This window comes from Coregonus clupeaformis, chromosome 1 (assembly GCF_020615455.1).
Source record: "Coregonus clupeaformis isolate EN_2021a chromosome 1, ASM2061545v1, whole genome shotgun sequence".
Classification (NCBI taxonomy): Eukaryota; Metazoa; Chordata; class Actinopteri; order Salmoniformes; family Salmonidae; genus Coregonus; species Coregonus clupeaformis.
In genome coordinates this window covers 3,559,890-3,579,067 of record NC_059192.1, presented here as the reverse complement: position 1 = coordinate 3,579,067, position 19,178 = coordinate 3,559,890, and the positions used below count along the sequence as shown (strand labels likewise).

General features: G+C 43.0%; 1 protein-coding gene across 3 annotated transcripts in view; it reads right to left on the bottom strand.

The window, feature by feature from the left end:
• The window catches only part of eif2ak2 (eukaryotic translation initiation factor 2-alpha kinase 2), a 47,144-nt gene that overhangs the window by 13,545 nt on the left and 14,421 nt on the right, over window positions 1-19,178 (bottom strand). For 2 of the 3 annotated variants that reach the window (XM_041870494.2, XM_041870495.2), the window contains exons 2-12: window positions 14,638-14,780; window positions 9,892-10,021; window positions 3,368-3,525; window positions 3,146-3,272; window positions 2,947-3,020; window positions 2,622-2,795; window positions 2,399-2,531; window positions 1,943-2,049; window positions 677-758; window positions 469-518; window positions 336-378 (exon numbers count right to left, since the gene is read on the bottom strand). In XM_041870494.2, coding sequence (XP_041726428.2) covers window positions 336-378; window positions 469-518; window positions 677-758; window positions 1,943-2,049; window positions 2,399-2,531; window positions 2,622-2,795; window positions 2,947-3,020; window positions 3,146-3,272; window positions 3,368-3,525; window positions 9,892-10,021; window positions 14,638-14,750 — 1,191 coding nt within the window. In that variant the 5' untranslated portion in view covers window positions 14,751-14,780. The remainder of the gene's footprint in view (window positions 1-335; window positions 379-468; window positions 519-676; window positions 759-1,942; window positions 2,050-2,398; window positions 2,532-2,621; window positions 2,796-2,946; window positions 3,021-3,145; window positions 3,273-3,367; window positions 3,526-9,891; window positions 10,022-14,637; window positions 14,781-19,178) is intronic. The other variant, XM_041870496.2, reaches the window with a different exon arrangement.

Sequence of the window (19,178 nt, the reverse complement as noted above, 5' to 3'; positions counted from 1 at the left end):
TGCCAATAATATTGTCCATGACATGTCTTATTTTTTATTTTATTTTTTATTTTCTATTTCAACTTATTTTAGAAGAATTTGGAATGATTGAAGAAAAGTGCAAGGATGCCAATATATTTATATGATATATTTCACCACAGCTGTAACTGTATAATCAAGATAATTACTTTCATCTTGGACCACAAAGGAAATAAGTCAGTGGCTTTGCGCAATCTCTGTCAAATAAATTAAATCTAATCAACCGATCAATCAATTAATCAACCAACCAATCAATCAATCAATCAAGCCAGAACCTTCTCCCAGAAGGGTTTATTTAGTATCTTGGAGGCTAATACCTGTGTGGTCTTGACCGGTGACATCTGGAAGTTAGCTGCTAGTCTAAATAGGAGGTCAGAGGTCAGATAGTCCAGGTAAAATAAAAACAACTTCATCAACATCTTGAAGGAAGAGTCTTGAATTGGGGCTTACTTTATTTTAGGCTTCACATTTACAGGGCTTTCCTCAGGGATTTCCTCCTGCTTATAGAACAGAACAGATATTGATTTGGTGTCACAACAATAACCAATGTCTTACACCATGCTTAAAGAAACGATAGGTGTTTATATTCACAGTACCACTGCTCACATCCTGTGAATCCTATTGGCTGAAGCTATAGCAACAATAAGAGGATCTGTACCTGGGGGGAGTCTGTGAATATGATGGAGCTACAGGTACTTCCTGCTATACTCCGGGATGATGGTGTTGCACCTTGGGATTCCCTGATAGGATAGAACAGAAAATATACTTTATTGTCCATTTTTCAAAGGAAATGGATTGATTTTCTGTCACAATAGACATTAAAAAACACATACAGTCTCATGTTTTTCACACTGATATTTAATTCCATATGTTTTATTTTCAGTTGAGCTACCCCAGACAGTATTGCTCCATGCCTTACCATGTACTGGAGGGGGTTAGAGAGGACAGTCCTCCATCTTACCATGTACTGGAGGGGGTTAGAGAGGACAGTCCTCCATCTTACCATGTACTGGAGGGGGTTAGAGAGGACAGTCCTCCATCTTACCATGTACTGGAGGGGGTTAGAGAGGACAGTCCTCCATCTTACCATGTACTGGAGGGGGTTAGAGAGGACAGTCCTCCGTCTTACCATGTACTGGAGGGGGTTAGAGAGGACAGTCCTCCATCTTACCATGTACTGGAGGGGGTTATTTAGGATAGTCCTCCATCTTACCATGTACTGGAGGGGGTTAGAGAGGACAGTCCTCCATCTTACCATGTACTGGAGGGGGTTAGAGAGGACAGTCCTCCATCTTACCATGTACTGGAGGGGGTTAGAGAGGACAGTCCTCCATCTTACCATGTACTGGAGGGGTTAGAGAGGACAGTCCTCCATCTTACCATGTACTGGAGGGGGTTAGAGAGGACAGTCCTCCGTCTTACCATGTACTGGAGGGGGTTAGAGAGGACAGTCCTCCATCTTACCATGTACTGGAGGGGGTTATTTAGGATAGTCCTCCATCTTACCATGTACTGGAGGGGGTTAGAGAGGACAGTCCTCCATCTTACCATGTACTGGAGGGGTTAGAGAGGACAGTCCTCCATCTTACCATGTACTGGAGGGGTTAGAAAGGACAGTCCTCCATCTTACCATGTACTGGAGGGGGTTAGAGAGGACAGTCCTCCATCTTACCATGTACTGGAGGGGGTTATTTAGGATAGTCCTCCATCTTACCATGTACTGGAGGGGGTTAGAGAGGACAGTCCTCCATCTTACCATGTACTGGAGGGGGTTAGAGAGGACAGTCCTCCATCTTACCATGTACTGGAGGGGGTTATTTAGGATAGTCCTCCATCTTACCATGTACTGGAGGGGGCTAGAGAGGACAGTCCTCCATCTTACCATGTACTGGAGGGGGTTAGAGAGGACAGTCCTCCATCTTACCATGTACTGGAGGGGGTTAGAGAGGACAGTCCTCCATCTTGCCATGTACTGGAGGGGGTTAGAGAGGACAGTCCTCCATCTTCTGAAACTGTTGATCTGCAGGACACCTATAAACCACAACGTAGAGACAACAAAGTATTCATCAACAGAGACAGACAGACAGACACTTGTCTATTTTACATTGTAGAGAAAAAGACACATTTGAAACTAGGAGAGGCTATTTTCAGGAAAGGCGGTTAGAGTGATAGGATAACCTTTAATGTCCCGGCCCGAGGGGAAAATTGTCTTAGGCCGGGATTCAATCCGTTTACACTTCTTCAGCTATGCACCTTTTAAAAAAGGCAATGTTTCACATTCAAGGTAACGCTGCATCTGTCGGCTTCATCGGGCTTAAGTGCGCTATAACACATAATGCTGCTGGTAATAACCACAGTGCTGATGATGCTAAATGTCTACCTGGCTGTTCCAGTCAGACTGTTCTTGCAGAGCAGACCATGCTAACTGAGCCGCTTGTTGTTTGGCCTCCTTGGCTGTCTTACCCGAACCATCTGGGTATTCGTTCTTGTCGATCAATACTTTATAAACAAATCTGTGTGGGGACAAAATAGGTCATATTTTTTTTTCAGTGACATTCAATGACAGTTTGGATATGATCTTCTCGTAGTGTCAGTAGACTCACAGAGGGTCGTGTGATGGTCCGCTCTTCCCCACTAGTTTAAAGTCAAGAAACCCTTTGGTTTTCTGACAGTAGTGGTTGAGTATGCCTATGAAGTTGGTCTCCTCTTTTGTAATGACGCTACGTTGTTCTGATACATTCTGTTCTGGGCTCATGTTCAGGTGTCCAACCTTCTCACTGGAAGACATAAGAAATCAAAAAGACAATGTTTATGCTAGACTGCTAATTATGTGACAGAGATGCCTCAATAACAGACAACTACAGATGACTTAGTAATATATGCACTGGAGACTTTGAATAAAAATAAAAACAAATGGTTTTGGCTTACCAGAGGGCTACAACCTTTCCATTCAATTCCTCCTTGTGTTTTTCAATAGTGCCATTGCAGTTTTCGTCTACAGTCTTGGAAATAACACATTCTTTACTTCACCACTATCATAAAAAACCAACTGCATTTAGATGGCATATCCTACCATGCAGGCAACGAGATGTAGTGTGGTCTACGGTGTGGCCTTAGTAACACTTACCCCTATGGTCTGACTACCGCCACATATCTCCTGATAGACCAGCATTGCTGCTTCCTCCTTAGCTTCCTTCTTAGTGTTCCCAAAGCCCTCTGGGTATTCTTTCTCACCTACCACATACCTACAGCACCTGACATACAAAACACACACACACTTTAGTTTTGGATTTGACCCTTTGCCACGGCATGTAAGTGAGTAACTTTAGAGTACTGTATTAAGTCTTACTGTGAGGTGTTGTTGGGTCCATCCCGTGTTTCTTCCAAAGCCTTCAGAGACAGCTTCTTCTTCTGGCTGTGTTCATTGAGCCACGACACATAGTTGGGCTGAGTGATACCTGCTTGGTCATGAGGGGTTGGAGCCAGTGATGGAAGACATGGAACAGTCTGTTGAAAAACATTACGCAGGCCATCAGGTCTCAAACTGTATGTTTTTGGTGCTCCAAAACTATATACACTACCGTTCAAAAGTTTGGGGTCACTTAGAAATGTCCTTGTTTTCAAAAGAAAAGCAATTTTTTTTTCTCCATTAAAATAACATAAAATTGATCAGAAATACAGTGTTCATGTTGTAAATGGCTATTGTAGCTGGAAACGACAGATTTTGTATGGAATATCTACAGTTGAAGTCGGAAGTTTACATACACTTAGGATGGAGTCATTAAAACTCGTTTTTCAACCACTACACACATTTCTTGTTAACAAACTATAGTTTTGACAAGTCGGTTAGGACATCTACTTTATGCATGACACAAGTAATTTTTCCAACAATTGTTTACAGACAGATTATTTCACTTATAATTCACTGTATCACAATTCCAGTGGGTCAGAAGTTTACATACACTAAGTTGACTGTGCCTTTAAACAGCTTGGAAAATTCCAGAAAATGATGTCATGGCTTTAGAAGCTTCTGATAGGCTAATTGACATCATTTGAGTCAATTGGAGGTGTACATGTGGATGTATTTCAAGGCCTACCTTCAAACTCAGTGCCTCTTTGCTTGACATCATGTCTTTAAACAATTGTGGTCCTCTGTAGCTCAGCTGGTAGAGCATGGCGCTTGTAACGCCAAGGTAGAGGGTTTGATCCCCGGGACCACCCAAACACAAAAATGTATGCACGCATGACTGTAAGTCGCTTTGGATAAAAGCGTCTGCTAAATGGCATATTATTATTATTATGGGAAAATGAAAAGAAATCAGCCATGACCTCAGAAAACAACTTGTAGACCTCCACAAGTCTGGTTCATCATTGGGAGCAATTTCCAAACGCCTGAAGGTACCACGTTCATCTGTACAAACAATAGTACGCAAGTATAAACACCATGGGACCACGCAGCCGTCATACCACTCAGGAAGGAGACGCGTTCTGTCTCCTAGAGATGAACATAATTTGGTGCGAAAAGTGCAAATCAATCCCAGAACAACAGCAAAGGACCTTGTGAAGATGCTGGAGGAAACAGGTACAAAAGTATCTATATCCACAGTAAAACGAGTCCTATATCAACAGAACCTGAAAGGCCGCTCAGCAAGGAAGAAGCCACTGCTCCAAAAACGCCATAAAAAAGCCAGACTACGGTTTGCAACTGCACATGGGGACAAAGATCGTACTTTTTAGAGAAATGTCCTCTTGTCTGGTGAAACAAAAATAGAACTGTTTGGCCATAATGACCATTGTTATGTTTGGAGGAAAAAGGGGGTTGCTTGCAAGCCGAAGAACACCATCCCAACCGTGAAGCACAGGGGTGGCAGCATCATGCTGTGGGGGTGCTTTGCTGCAGGAGGGACTGGTGCACTTCACAAAATAGATGGCATCATGAGGAAGGAAAATTATGTGGATATATTGAAGCAACATCTCAAGACATCAGTCAGGAAGTTAAAGCTTGGTCGCAAATGGACCTTCCAAATGGACAATGACCCCAAGCATACTTCCAAAGTTGTGGCAAAATGGCTTAAGGACAACAAAGTCAAGGTATTGGAGTGGCCATCACAAAGCCCTGACCTCAATCCTATAGAACATTTGTGGGCAGAACTGAAAAAGTGTGCGAGCAAGGAGGCCTACAAACCTGACTCAGTTACACCAGCTCTGTCAGGAGGAATGGGCCAAAATTCACCCAACTTACAGTGGGAAGCTTGTGGAAGGCTACCCGAAACGTTTGACCCAAGTTAAACAATTTAAAGGCAATGCCACCAAATACTAATTGAGTGTATGTAAACTTCTGACCCACCGGGAATGTGATGAAAGAAATAAAAGCTGAAATAAATCATTCTCTCTACTATTATTCTGACATTTCACATTCTTAAAATAAAGTGGTGATCCTAACTGACCTAAAACAGGGAATTTTTACTAGGATTAAATGTCAGGAATTGTGAAAAACTGAGTTTAAATGTATTTGGCTAAGGCGTATGTAAACTTCCGACTTCAACTGTACATAGGCGTACAGAGGCCCATTATCAGCAACCATCAGTCCAGTGTTCCAATGGCACGTTGTGTTTGCTAATCCAAGTTTATCATTTTAAAAGGCTAATTGATCTTTAGAAAACCCTTTTGCAATTATGTTAGCACAGCTGAAAACTGTTGTGCTGATTTAAAGAAGCAATAAAACTGTCCTTCTTGAGACTAGTTGAGTATCTGGAGCATCAGCAATTGTGGGTTCGATTAAAGGCTCAAAATGGCCAGAAACAAATAACTTTCTTTCTACAATAGCCATTTACAACATTAACAATATCTACACTGTATTTCTGATCAATTTGATGTTATTTTAATGGACAAAAAAATGTGCTTTTCTTTTGAAAACAAGGACATTTCTAAGTGACCCCAAACTTTTGAACGGTAGTGTATATTCTGTAACAAAACATTCCACATGATAGTGTGGTCTTTGTCAATCGAAATGTCACCAGGGGCTGTATGTCAGAGTAGGAGAGCTAATCTAGGTTCAGTTCAGCCTTTTAGATCACAATGAAAAAATATTATACGGACAGGGGGACCTGATCCCAGATCAGCACTCTGAGATGCTTGATACCTACGGGCCCCTGGTCAACACCTGTTACCATCAGTAGAATAAAGGCTGTTCCTACGGGCCCCTGGTCAACACCTGTTACCATCAGTAGAATAAAGGCTGTTCCTACGGGCCCCTGGTCAACACCTGATACCATCAGTAGAATAAAGGCTGTTCCTACGGGCCCCTGGTCAACACCTGATACCATCAGTAGAATAAAGGCTGTTCCTACGGGCCCCTGGTCAACACCTGTTACCATCAGTAGATTAAAGGGTGTTCCTACGGGCCCCTGGTCAACACCTGATACCATCAGTAGAATAAAGGCTGTTCCTACGGGCCCCTGGTCAACACCTGTTACCATCAGTAGAATAACGGCTGTTCCTACGGGCCCCTGGTCAACACCTGATACCATCAGTAGAATAAAGGCTGTTCCTACGGGCCCCTGGTCAACACCTGATACCATCAGTAGAATAACGGGTGTTCCTACGGGCCCCTGGTCAACACCTGATACCATCAGTAGAATAACGGGTGTTCCTACGGGCCCCTGGTCAACACCTGATACCATCAGTAGATTAAAGGCTGTTCCTACGGGCCCCTGGTCAACACCTGATACCATCAGTAGAATAAAGGCTGTTCCTACGGGCCCCTGGTCAACACCTGTTACCATCAGTAGAATAACGGCTGTACCTACGGGCCCCTGGTCAACACCTGATACCATCAGTAGAATAACGGGTGTTCCTACGGGCCCCTGGTCAACACCTGATACCATCAGTAGAATAACGGGTGTTCCTACGGGCCCCTGGTCAACACCTGATACCATCAGTAGAATAAAGGGTGTTCCTACGGGCCCCTGGTCAACACCTGATACCATCAGTAGAATAACGGCTGTTCCTACGGGCCCCTGGTCAACACCTGTTACCATCAGTAGAATAAAGGCTGTTCCTACGGGCCCCTGGTCAACACCTGATACCATCAGTAGAATAACGGGTGTTCCTACGGGCCCCTGGTCAACACCTGATACCATCAGTAGAATAACGGGTGTTCCTACGGGCCCCCTGGTCAACACCTGATACCATCAGTAGATTAAAGGCTGTTCCTACGGGCCCCTGGTCAACACCTGATACCATCAGTAGAATAAAGGCTGTTCCTACGGGCCCCTGGTCAACACCTGATACCATCAGTAGAATAACGGGTGTTCCTACGGGCCCCTGGTCAACACCTGATACCATCAGTAGAATAACGGGTGTTCCTACGGGCCCCTGGTCAACACCTGTTACCATCAGTAGATTAAAGGGTGTTCTTACGGGCCCCTGGTCAACACCTGTTACCATCAGTAGATTAAAGGCTGTTCCTACGGGCCCCTGGTCAACACCTGATACCATCAGTAGAATAACGGCTGTTCCTACGGGCCCCTGGTCAACACCTGTTACCATCAGTAGAATAACGGCTGTACCTACGGGCCCCTGGTCAACACCTGATACCATCAGTAGATTAAAGGGTGTTCCTACGGGCCCCTGGTCAACACCTGATACCATCAGAAGAATAACGGCTGTTCCTACGGGCCCCTGGTCAACACCTGATACCATCAGTAGAATAACGGGTGTTCCTACGGGCCCCTGGTCAACACCTGATACCATCAGTAGAATAACGGGTGTTCCTACGGGCCCCTGGTCAACACCTGATACCATCAGTAGATTAAAGGGTGTTCCTACGGGCCCCTGGTCAACACCTGTTACCATCAGTAGAATAACGGGTGTTCCTACGGGCCCCTGGTCAACACCTGATACCATCAGTAGAATAACGGGTGTTCTTACGGGCCCCTGGTCAACACCTGTTACCATCAGTAGAATAACGGGTGTTCCTACGGGCCCCTGGTCAACACCTGATACCATCAGTAGAATAACGGGTGTTCCTACGGGCCCCTGGTCAACACCTGATACCATCAGTAGAATAACGGCTGTTCCTACGGGCCCCTGGTCAACACCCGATACCATCAGTAGAATAAAGGGTGTTCCTACGGGCCCCTGGTCAACACCTGATACCATCAGTAGAATAAAGGCTGTTCCCTACGGGCCCCTGGTCAACACCTGATACCATCAGTAGAATAACGGCTGTTCCTACGGGCCCCTGGTCAACACCTGATACCATCAGTAGATTAAAGGGTGTTCCTACGGGCCCCTGGTCAACACCTGATACCATCAGTAGATTAAAGGGTGTTCCTACGGGCCCCTGGTCAACACCTGATACCATCAGTAGAATAACGGGTGTTCTTACGGGCCCCTGGTCAACACCTGATACCATCAGTAGAATAAAGGCTGTTCCTACGGGCCCCTGGTCAACACCTGATACCATCAGTAGAATAACGGGTGTTCCTACGGGCCCCTGGTCAACACCTGATACCATCAGTAGAATAAAGGCTGTTCCTACGGGCCCCTGGTCAACACCTGATACCATCAGTAGAATAACGGGTGTTCCTACGGGCCCCTGGTCAACACCTGATACCATCAGTAGAATAACGGGTGTTCCTACGGGCCCCTGGTCAACACCTGTTACCATCAGTAGATTAAAGGGTGTTCTTACGGGCCCCTGGTCAACACCTGTTACCATCAGTAGATTAAAGGCTGTTCCTACGGGCCCCTGGTCAACACCTGATACCATCAGTAGAATAACGGCTGTTCCTACGGGCCCCTGGTCAACACCTGTTACCATCAGTAGAATAACGGCTGTACCTACGGGCCCCTGGTCAACACCTGATACCATCAGTAGATTAAAGGGTGTTCCCTACGGGCCCCTGGTCAACACCCTGATACCATCAGAAGAATAACGGCTGTTCCTACGGGCCCCCTGGTCAACACCTGATACCATCAGTAGAATAACGGGTGTTCCTACGGGCCCCTGGTCAACACCTGATACCATCAGTAGAATAACGGGTGTTCCTACGGGCCCTGGTCAACACCTGATACCATCAGTAGATTAAAGGGTGTTCCTACGGGCCCCTGGTCAACACCTGTTACCATCAGTAGAATAACGGGTGTTCCTACGGGCCCCTGGTCAACACCTGATACCATCAGTAGAATAACGGGTGTTCTTACGGGCCCCTGGTCAACACCTGTTACCATCAGTAGAATAACGGGTGTTCCTACGGGCCCCTGGTCAACACCTGATACCATCAGTAGAATAACGGGTGTTCCTACGGGCCCCTGGTCAACACCTGATACCATCAGTAGAATAACGGCTGTTCCTACGGGCCCCTGGTCAACACCTGATACCATCAGTAGAATAAAGGGTGTTCCTACGGGCCCCTGGTCAACACCTGATACCATCAGTAGAATAAAGGCTGTTCCTACGGGCCCCTGGTCAACACCTGATACCATCAGTAGAATAACGGCTGTTCCTACGGGCCCCTGGTCAACACCTGATACCATCAGTAGATTAAAGGGTGTTCCTACGGGCCCCTGGTCAACACCTGATACCATCAGTAGATTAAAGGGTGTTCCTACGGGCCCCTGGTCAACACCTGATACCATCAGTAGAATAACGGGTGTTCTTACGGGCCCCTGGTCAACACCTGATACCATCAGTAGAATAAAGGCTGTTCCTACGGGCCCCTGGTCAACACCTGATACCATCAGTAGAATAACGGGTGTTCCTACGGGCCCCTGGTCAACACCTGATACCATCAGTAGAATAAAGGCTGTTCCTACGGGCCCCTGGTCAACACCTGATACCATCAGTAGAATAACGGGTGTTCTTACGGCGTCCTTGTGCTCCGTCTCCATCAGGCCATCCAGAGCATGTTTAGCAGCATTCTGTTTGGCCTCTTTCTTGTTCTTCCCAACCCCGTTAGGATAGTCACGACCCTTCATCACCACCCTCATAGTGAACCTGGAGGAAAGGGGGAATGTTTAAGGAAATACTTTAAATGGATAAATGACTGAATTATTGAATTAATTCATTATTCCATGATTACAGTACAGTACTAACTACATTTTACATATTAGTCATTTAGCAGATGCTCTTATACAAAACAACTAGGTGAGGCCATCTTAAGGTAACTAGGTGAGGCCATCTTAAGGTAACTAGGTGAGGCCATCTTAAGGTAACTAGGTGAGGCCATCTTAAGGTAACTAGGTGAGACCATCTTAAGGTAACTAGGTGAGACCATCTTAAGGTAACTAGGTGAGACCATCTTAAGGTAACTAGGTGAGACCATCTTAAGGTAACTAGGTGAGACCATCTTAAGGTAACTAGGTGAGACCATCTTAAGGTAACTAGGTGAGGCCATCTTAAGGTAACTACAGTGCTGTGAAAATGTATTTGCCCCCTTTCTAATTTTCTCTACTTTTGCATACTTTTGCATATTTTTGATACTGAATGTTATCAGATCTCCAAACCTAATATTAGATAAAGGGAACCTGAGTGAACAAATAACACAACTACATATACTTATTTCATTTATTTCATAAACAAAGTTATGCAACACCCAATTCCCCTGTGTGAAAAAGTAATTGCCCCCTTACACTCAATAACTGGTTGTGCCACCTTTAGCTGCAATGACTCCAACCAAACACTTCCTGTAGTTGTTGATCAGTCTCTCACATCGCTGTGGAGGAATTTTGTCCCACTCTTCCACTGATATTATTTCAGTTCGTCTTGTATGCATATTTTGAAAATGAAATACTGTCAGCTTTTATGTCGCTGAAATAAATAGCACTTTTAAGCTATACGACACGGTCCCTAACCGCACATTAGCTTTTTTTCAAGATGCTGAAAGAAATCAATCATATTTCTCCACTCCTGTTCCAGAGACAAAATTAATATTTGGCTTGACCGTATGTACCATACGGTCAAGCCAAAGAAGTGCCCATCAAGTCAGTCCAATTTGTGGGAGGTGCTTCAGGAAGCATTGGGTGAAATCTCTTCAGATTACCTCAACAGATTGACAACTAGAATGCCAAAGGTCTGCAAGGCTGTAATTGCTGCAAATGGAGGATTCTTTGACGAAAGCAAAGTTTGAAGGACACAATTATTATTTCTATTAAAAAAATCATTGTTTCTAACCTTGTCAATGACTACATTTCCTATTCATTTTGCTATATTTCCTATTGAAACTCATTTTATGTAAGTTTTCATGGAAAACAAGGAAATTTCTAAGTCACCCCAAACTTTTCAACGGTAGTGTGTAAGTACACAAGTGAAGGGAAAAGTTGAGAGGAGGAATTATATATCCAACGAGCAAAGGGATCATGCTGTTTGTATGTGGCTGCTATGAAAGTGATCATGCTGTTTGTATGTGGCTGCTATGAAAGTGAACTAATTTTTGCGTGTTCTCAGGGATTTATTCATGTCGCCCGATTCTGTTGAAAAAGGTTTCTTAAAACGGAAGCAAACGAAGCGGGGATAAACATACCAGAATTTGTCCAATAGAAACTCTCGTTTGCAACTGTTGGACTAATGATTACACCCCAGATCAACTAGATGCAGGCCAGAGTGTGCAAGGCGGTATTGAATGTGTCAATGTCTGTCACCTTGGTCCTCTGTAGCTCAGCTGGTAGAGCACGGCGCTTGTAACGCCAAGGTAGTGGGTTCGATCCCCGGGACCACCCATACGTAAAAATGTATGCACGCATGACTGTAAGTCGCTTTGGATAAAAAGCGTCTGCTAAATGGCATATTATTATTATTATTATTATTATTGATTACTGAAATCTCTCTCGACCTGGGCACCTACGTTGTAAACGTTCATTCATAGGCTAGGTTGTAGCAACCTCATGATGGGTACAGGGAACATTAGAGTATCATGTAGTAGCCTAAACCTATCGATGTTACATTGAGCTGGGTGAATGGAATATGAATGACAGCCATCCAATATGCTGTAGTAGAAATAAGGCTCACACGTTCTTTTCATATTTTTCGCATCTTAAAACGGCACCGACCGCCACTGGTGTGTAGCGTCAAAATGCTTGTGTGTGTGTGTGTGTGTGTTTTGTGGTTGTGAGCGTATATAGTGTGTGTGTGTGTGTGTGTGTGTGTGTGTGTGTTGGAGTGTCAGTGTAGTATGTGTGAGTGTGTGGGTAGAGTCCAGGGAGTGGGTGGGTAGAGTCCACTGTATGTACGGGATACACACGGTATACACTGTCCAACTAAATGCTTACTTGCAGGTTCCTTCTGGACAATGCAACAACGATAAGAAATAATAAAAGGGGGGGGGTGGCAATTGTTTAAATTGTCCAGTATTTAGCAATAATAATAAGAGTCTGGTAGCAGCAGTTGTGATGTGTGTGTAGCATGAATGTACAGTGCCTTGCAAAAGTATTCATCCCCCTTGGTGTTTTTCCTATTTTGTTGCATTACAACCTGTAATTTAAATGGATTTTTATTTGGATTTCATGTAATGGACATACACAAAATAGTCCAAATTGGTGAAGTGAAACTTTTATAATAACTATTATAATAAATAAATGGAAAAGTGGTGCGTGCATATGTATTCACCCCCTTTGCTATGAAGCCCCTAAATAAGATCTGGTGCAACCAATTACCTTCACAAGTCACATAATTAGTTAAATAAAGTCCACAAGTGTGGAATCTAAGTGTCACATGGTCTCAGTATATATACACACCGGTTCTGAAAGGCCCCAGAGTCTGCAACACCACTAAGCAAGGGGCATCACCAAGCAAGCGGCACCATGAAGACCAAGGAGCTCTCCAAACAGGTCAGGGACAAAGTTGTGGAGAAGTACAGATCAGGGTTGGGTTATAAAAAAATATCCGAAACTTCGAACATCCCACGGAGCACCATTAAATCCATTATTAAAAAATGGAAAGAATATGGCACCACAACAAACCTGCCAAGAGAGGGCCGCCCACCAAAACTCACGGACCAGGCAAGGAGGGCATTAATCAGAGAGGCAACAAAGAGACCAAAGATAACCCTGAAGGAGCTGCAAAGCTCCACAGCGGAAATGTGAGTATCTGTCCATAGGTCCACTTTAAGCCGTACATTCGACAGAGCTGGGCTTTACGGAAGAGTGGCCAGAAAAAAGCCATTACTTTAAGAAAGAAATAAGCAAACACGTTTGGTGTTCGCCAAAAGGCATGTGAGAGACTCCTCAAACACATGGAAGAAGGTACTCTGGTCAGATGAGACTAAAATTGAGCTTTTTGACCATCAAGGAAAACGCAATGTCTGGCGCAAACCCAACACCTCTCATCACCCCGAGAACACCATCCCCACAGTGAAGCATGGTGGTGGCAGCATCATGCTGTGGGGATGTTTTACATCGGCAGGGACTGGGAAACTGGTCAGAATTGAAGGAATGATGGATGGCTCTAAACACAGGGAAATTCTTGAGGGAAACCTGTTTCAGTCTTCCTGAGATTTGAGACTGGGACGGAGGTTCACCTTCCAGCAGGACAATGACCCTAAGCATACTGCTAAAGCAACACTCGAGTGGTTTAAGGGGAAACATTTAAATGTCTTGTAATGGCCTAGTCAAAGCCCAGACCTCAATCCAATTGAGAATCTGTGGTATGACTTAAAGATTGCTGTACACCAGTGGAACCCATCCAACTGGAGCAGTTTTGCCTTGAAGAATGGGCAAAAATCCCTGTGGCTAGTTGTGCCAAGCTTATAAAGACATACCCCAAGAGACTTGCAGCTGTAATTGCTGCAAAAGGTGGATCTACAAAGTATTGACTTTGGGGGGGTGAATAGTTATGCACGCTCAAGTTTTCCGTTTTTTTATCTTATTGGTAACTTTGTTTGTTTCACAATAAAAAATATTTTGCATCTTCAAAGTGGTAGGCATGTTGTGTAAATTAAATGATACAAACCCCCAAAAAATCTATTTTAATTCCAGGTTGTAAAAAATAGGAAAAATGCCAAGGGGGGTGAATACTTTCGCAAGCCACTGTGTGTGTGTGTGTGTGTGTGTGTGTGTGTGTGTGTGGGTTGTTGTGTGTGTGTGTGTGTGTGTGTGTGTGTGTGGGTTGTTGTGTGTGTGTGTGTGTGTGTGTGTGTGTGGGTTGTTGTGTGTGTGTGTGTGTGTGTGTGTGTGTGTGGGTTGTTGTGTGTGTGAGTGAGTGCATGTGCGCTAAGGTGCGGAGCTGCTAAGGTACTGTGTTGTAGCCAATAGTAGCCCTACTATTGAAATCGATCAATGAGGCTGTCAACTGAGTCAGAAATTCACCAGGGTTTTTTGTGTCTTTTTAACATTTCAGGTTTTCGCTTTCAAAGTCACACTTTTTGAAATAGAAAAACCACAACCAAGTCCATAACAATAAATAATTAAATAACAATAAACAATCAAATGAATAGCTTAAACCACAGCATGAGACCACCTTTTGAGGACTGGGTTTGGGTTATTTATATTTTTGGCTGTAGTTAGCCTTTAATTAATTAAGGCACTGTTGTTTGGTTAGTGGTGTTTTTACAGCACATGAGATGGAGTTTGCAAAACAAAAAAGCAATGTAGCTACTATGCCAGTTAAATTTGACTTACGTTTTAAGATGATCCGGTCCATCTGTACCAACCTCTTCAAACTTGACATCAGAGATCTGACGGTTTCTCTGAGCGTACTCCATCAGTCTGGAGACATAATTTGTGGATCCCATTGATTATGATAAAAAATAATGTTGTCGAATCTGTAAGACATAAGGGGTGAAAAACAAAGGAAATCAAATCAAGACAACAAGTTATAACACCGTGATGGATTGTTCTGTGCGCATAATCAATGCATGTAAATTACCTAATAATCGATATGCAAACAATATAAGGACACAAGCTAGACTCCTTATCGAAGGTGTGAGCGACCATGGCTGATAGTTCAAGTTCAATTGGCAAACGATAAATAAAACATTCTGCAACAATGCTCAAAGTCATAACACCGTGATAATATCACCGTTGTAACTTAAGGGCCGTCCACACCAAGAACGATAACTATAACGATATATATATATTTTTTAAATCATTCTTATTCAAGTGAACAGGAGCGTTCACAACGATAACTACAAAAACAGTGGAGAACGATATCATTTGGATTTTCAACTTTCAGAGTCCCTTCCAATTATAAAACATTGACAACCAGTGGTGTAGTGGAGGGTAAACCCACTTATTAATCTCCACGATACGTATCAATGTAGTGTAGTGGAGGTATCAATGTAATGTAGTGGAGGTATCAATGTAGTGTAGTGGAGGTATCAATGTAGTGTAGTGGAGGTATCAATGTAATGTAGTGGAGGTATCAATGTAGTGTAGTGGAGGTATCAATGTAATGTAGTGGAGGTATCAATGTAATGTAGTGGAGGTATCAATGTAATGTAGTGGAGGTATCAATGTAGTGTAGTGGAGGTATCAATGTAGTGTAGTGGAGGTATCAATGTAGTGTAGTGGAGGTATCAATGTAATGTAGTGGAGGTATCAATGTAATGTAGTGGAGGTATCAATGTAATGTAGTGGAGGTATCAATGTAATGTAGTGGAGGTATCAATGTAATGTAGTGGAGGTATCAATGTAATGTAGTGGAGGTATCAATGTAATGTAGTGGAGGTATCAATGTAATGTAGTGGAGGTATCAATGTAATGTAGTGGAGGTATCAATGTAGTGTAGTGGAGGTATCAATGTAGTGTAGTGGAGGTATCAATGTAGTGTAGTGGAGGTATCAATGTAATGTAGTGGAGGTATCAATGTAATGTAGTGGAGGTATCAATGTAATGTAGTGGAGGTATCAATGTAATGTAGTGGAGGTATCAATGTAATGTAGTGGAGGTATCAATGTAATGTAGTGGAGGTATCAATGTAGTGTAGTGGAGGTATCAATGTAGTGTAGTGGAGGTATCAATGTAATGTAGTGGAGGTATCAATGTAATGTAGTGGAGGTATCAATGTAATGTAGTGGAGGTATCAATGTAATGTAGTGGAGGTATCAATGTAATGTAGTGGAGGTATCAATGTAGTGTAGTGGAGGTATCAATGTAATGTAGTGGAGGTATCAATGTAATGTAGTGGAGGTATCAATGTAATGTAGTGGAGGTATCAATGTAATGTAGTGGAGGTATCAATGTAATGTAGTGGAGGTATCAATGTAATGTAGTGGAGGTATCAATGTAATGTAGTGGAGGTATCAATGTAGTGTAGTGGAGGTATCAATGTAATGTAGTGGAGGTATCAATGTAGTGTAGTGGAGGTATCAATGTAATGTAGTGGAGGTATCAATGTAGTGTAGTGGAGGTATCAATGTAATGTAGTGGAGGTATCAATGTAATGTAGTGGAGGTATCAATGTAATGTAGTGGAGGTATCAATGTAGTGTAGTGGAGGTATCAATGTAATGTAGTGGAGGTATCAATGTAATGTAGTGGAGGTATCAATGTAATGTAGTGGAGGTATCAATGTAGTGTAGTGGAGGTATCAATGTAGTGTAGTGGAGGTATCAATGTAATGTAGTGGAGGTATCAATGTAGTGTAGTGGAGGTATCAATGTAGTGTAGTGGAGGTATCAATGTAGTGTAGTGGAGGTATCAATGTAATGTAGTGGAGGTATCAATGTAATGTAGTGGAGGTATCAATGTAGTGTAGTGGAGGTATCAATGTAGTGTAGTGGAGGTATCAATGTAGTGTAGTGGAGGTATCAATGTAATGTAGTGGAGGTATCAATGTAATGTAGTGGAGGTATCAATGTAATGTAGTGGAGGTATCAATGTAATGTAGTGGAGGTATCAATGTAGTGTAGTGGAGGTATCAATGTAATGTAGTGGAGGTATCAATGTAGTGTAGTGGAGGTATCAATGTAATGTAGTGGAGGTATCAATGTAGTGTAGTGGAGGTATCAATGTAATGTAGTGGAGGTATCAATGTAATGTAGTGGAGGTATCAATGTAATGTAGTGGAGGTATCAATGTAATGTAGTGGAGGTATCAATGTAATGTAGTGGAGGTATCAATGTAATGTAGTGGAGGTATCAATGTAATGTAGTGGAGGTATCAATGTAATGTAGTGGAGGTATCAATGTAATGTAGTGGAGGTATCAATGTAATGTAGTGGAGGTATCAATGTAGTGTAGTGGAGGTATCAATGTAGTGTAGTGGAGGTATCAATGTAATGTAGTGGAGGTATCAATGTAGTGTAGTGGAGGTATCAATGTAGTGTAGTGGAGGTATCAATGTAGTGTAGTGGAGGTATCAATGTAATGTAGTGGAGGTATCAATGTAATGTAGTGGAGGTATCAATGTAGTGTAGTGGAGGTATCAATGTAGTGTAGTGGAGGTATCAATGTAGTGTAGTGGAGGTATCAATGTAGTGTAGTGGAGGTATCAATGTAGTGTAGTGGAGGTATCAATGTAGTGTAGTGGAGGTATCAATGTAATGTAGTGGAGGTATCAATGTAATGTAGTGGAGGTATCAATGTAATGTAGTGGAGGTATCAATGTAATGTAGTGGAGGTATCAATGTAATGTAGTGGAGGTATCAATGTAGTGTAGTGGAGGTATCAATGTAGTGTAGTGGAGGTATCAATGTAATGTAGTGGAGGTATCAATGTAGTGTAGTGGAGGTATCAATGTAGTGTAGTGGAGGTATCAATGTAGTGTAGTGGAGGTATCAATGTAATGTAGTGGAGGTATCAATGTAATGTAGTGGAGGTATCAATGTAGTGTAGTGGAGGTATCAATGTAGTGTAGTGGAGGTATCAATGTAGTGTAGTGGAGGTATCAATGTAGTGTAGTGGAGGTATCAATGTAGTGTAGTGGAGGTATCAATGTAGTGTAGTGGAGGTATCAATGTAATGTAGTGGAGGTATCAATGTAATGTAGTGGAGGTATCAATGTAGTGTAGTGGAGGTATCAATGTAGTGTAGTGGAGGTATGGTGTAGTTCCAGATGTGTCCAGAGGGGGGCAGTAGATCCAGTAGTGTAGTGGAGGTATGGTGTAGTGTAGTGGAGGTATCAATGTAGTGTAGTGGAGGTATCAATGTAGTGTAGTGGAGGTATCAATGTAGTGTAGTGGAGGTATCAATGTAGTGTAGTGGAGGTATCAATGTAATGTAGTGGAGGTATCAATGTAATGTAGTGGAGGTATCAATGTAGTGTAGTGGAGGTATCAATGTAGTGTAGTGGAGGTATCAATGTAGTGTAGTGGAGGTATCAATGTAGTGTAGTGGAGGTATCAATGTAGTGTAGTGGAGGTATCAATGTAGTGTAGTGGAGGTATCAATGTAATGTAGTGGAGGTATCAATGTAATGTAATGGAGGTATCAATGTAATGTAGTGGAGGTATCAATGTAATGTAGTGGAGGTATCAATGTAATGTAGTGGAGGTATCAATGTAGTGTAGTGGAGGTATCAATGTAGTGTAGTGGAGGTATCAATGTAATGTAGTGGAGGTATCAATGTAGTGTAGTGGAGGTATCAATGTAGTGTAGTGGAGGTATCAATGTAGTGTAGTGGAGGTATCAATGTAATGTAGTGGAGGTATCAATGTAATGTAGTGGAGGTATCAATGTAGTGTAGTGGAGGTATCAATGTAGTGTAGTGGAGGTATCAATGTAGTGTAGTGGAGGTATCAATGTAGTGTAGTGGAGGTATCAATGTAGTGTAGTGGAGGTATCAATGTAGTGTAGTGGAGGTATCAATGTAGTGTAGTGGAGGTATCAATGTAATGTAGTGGAGGTATCAATGTAATGTAGTGGAGGTATCAATGTAGTGTAGTGGAGGTATCAATGTAGTGTAGTGGAGGTATGGTGTAGTTCCAGATGTGTCCAGAGGGGGGCAGTAGATCCAGTAGTGTAGTGGAGGTATGGTGTAGTTCCAGATGTGTCCAGAGGGGGGCAGTAGATCCAGTAGTGTAGTGGAGGTATACGCCATATCAATTAATAAGGCTGATGGAACAGATCAGAATGTTTAGCTTAAAATGTTGATCAACTATTATGTCTTCACATTTTAAGCGCAGCACACGGCGGAAGGCCTATCCGCAAATGTTCCAAAACGCAATTTGCGTTAAACACCGTTCTAAAAATGCACACTGCACATGCGAGCGGTTTCATGGAC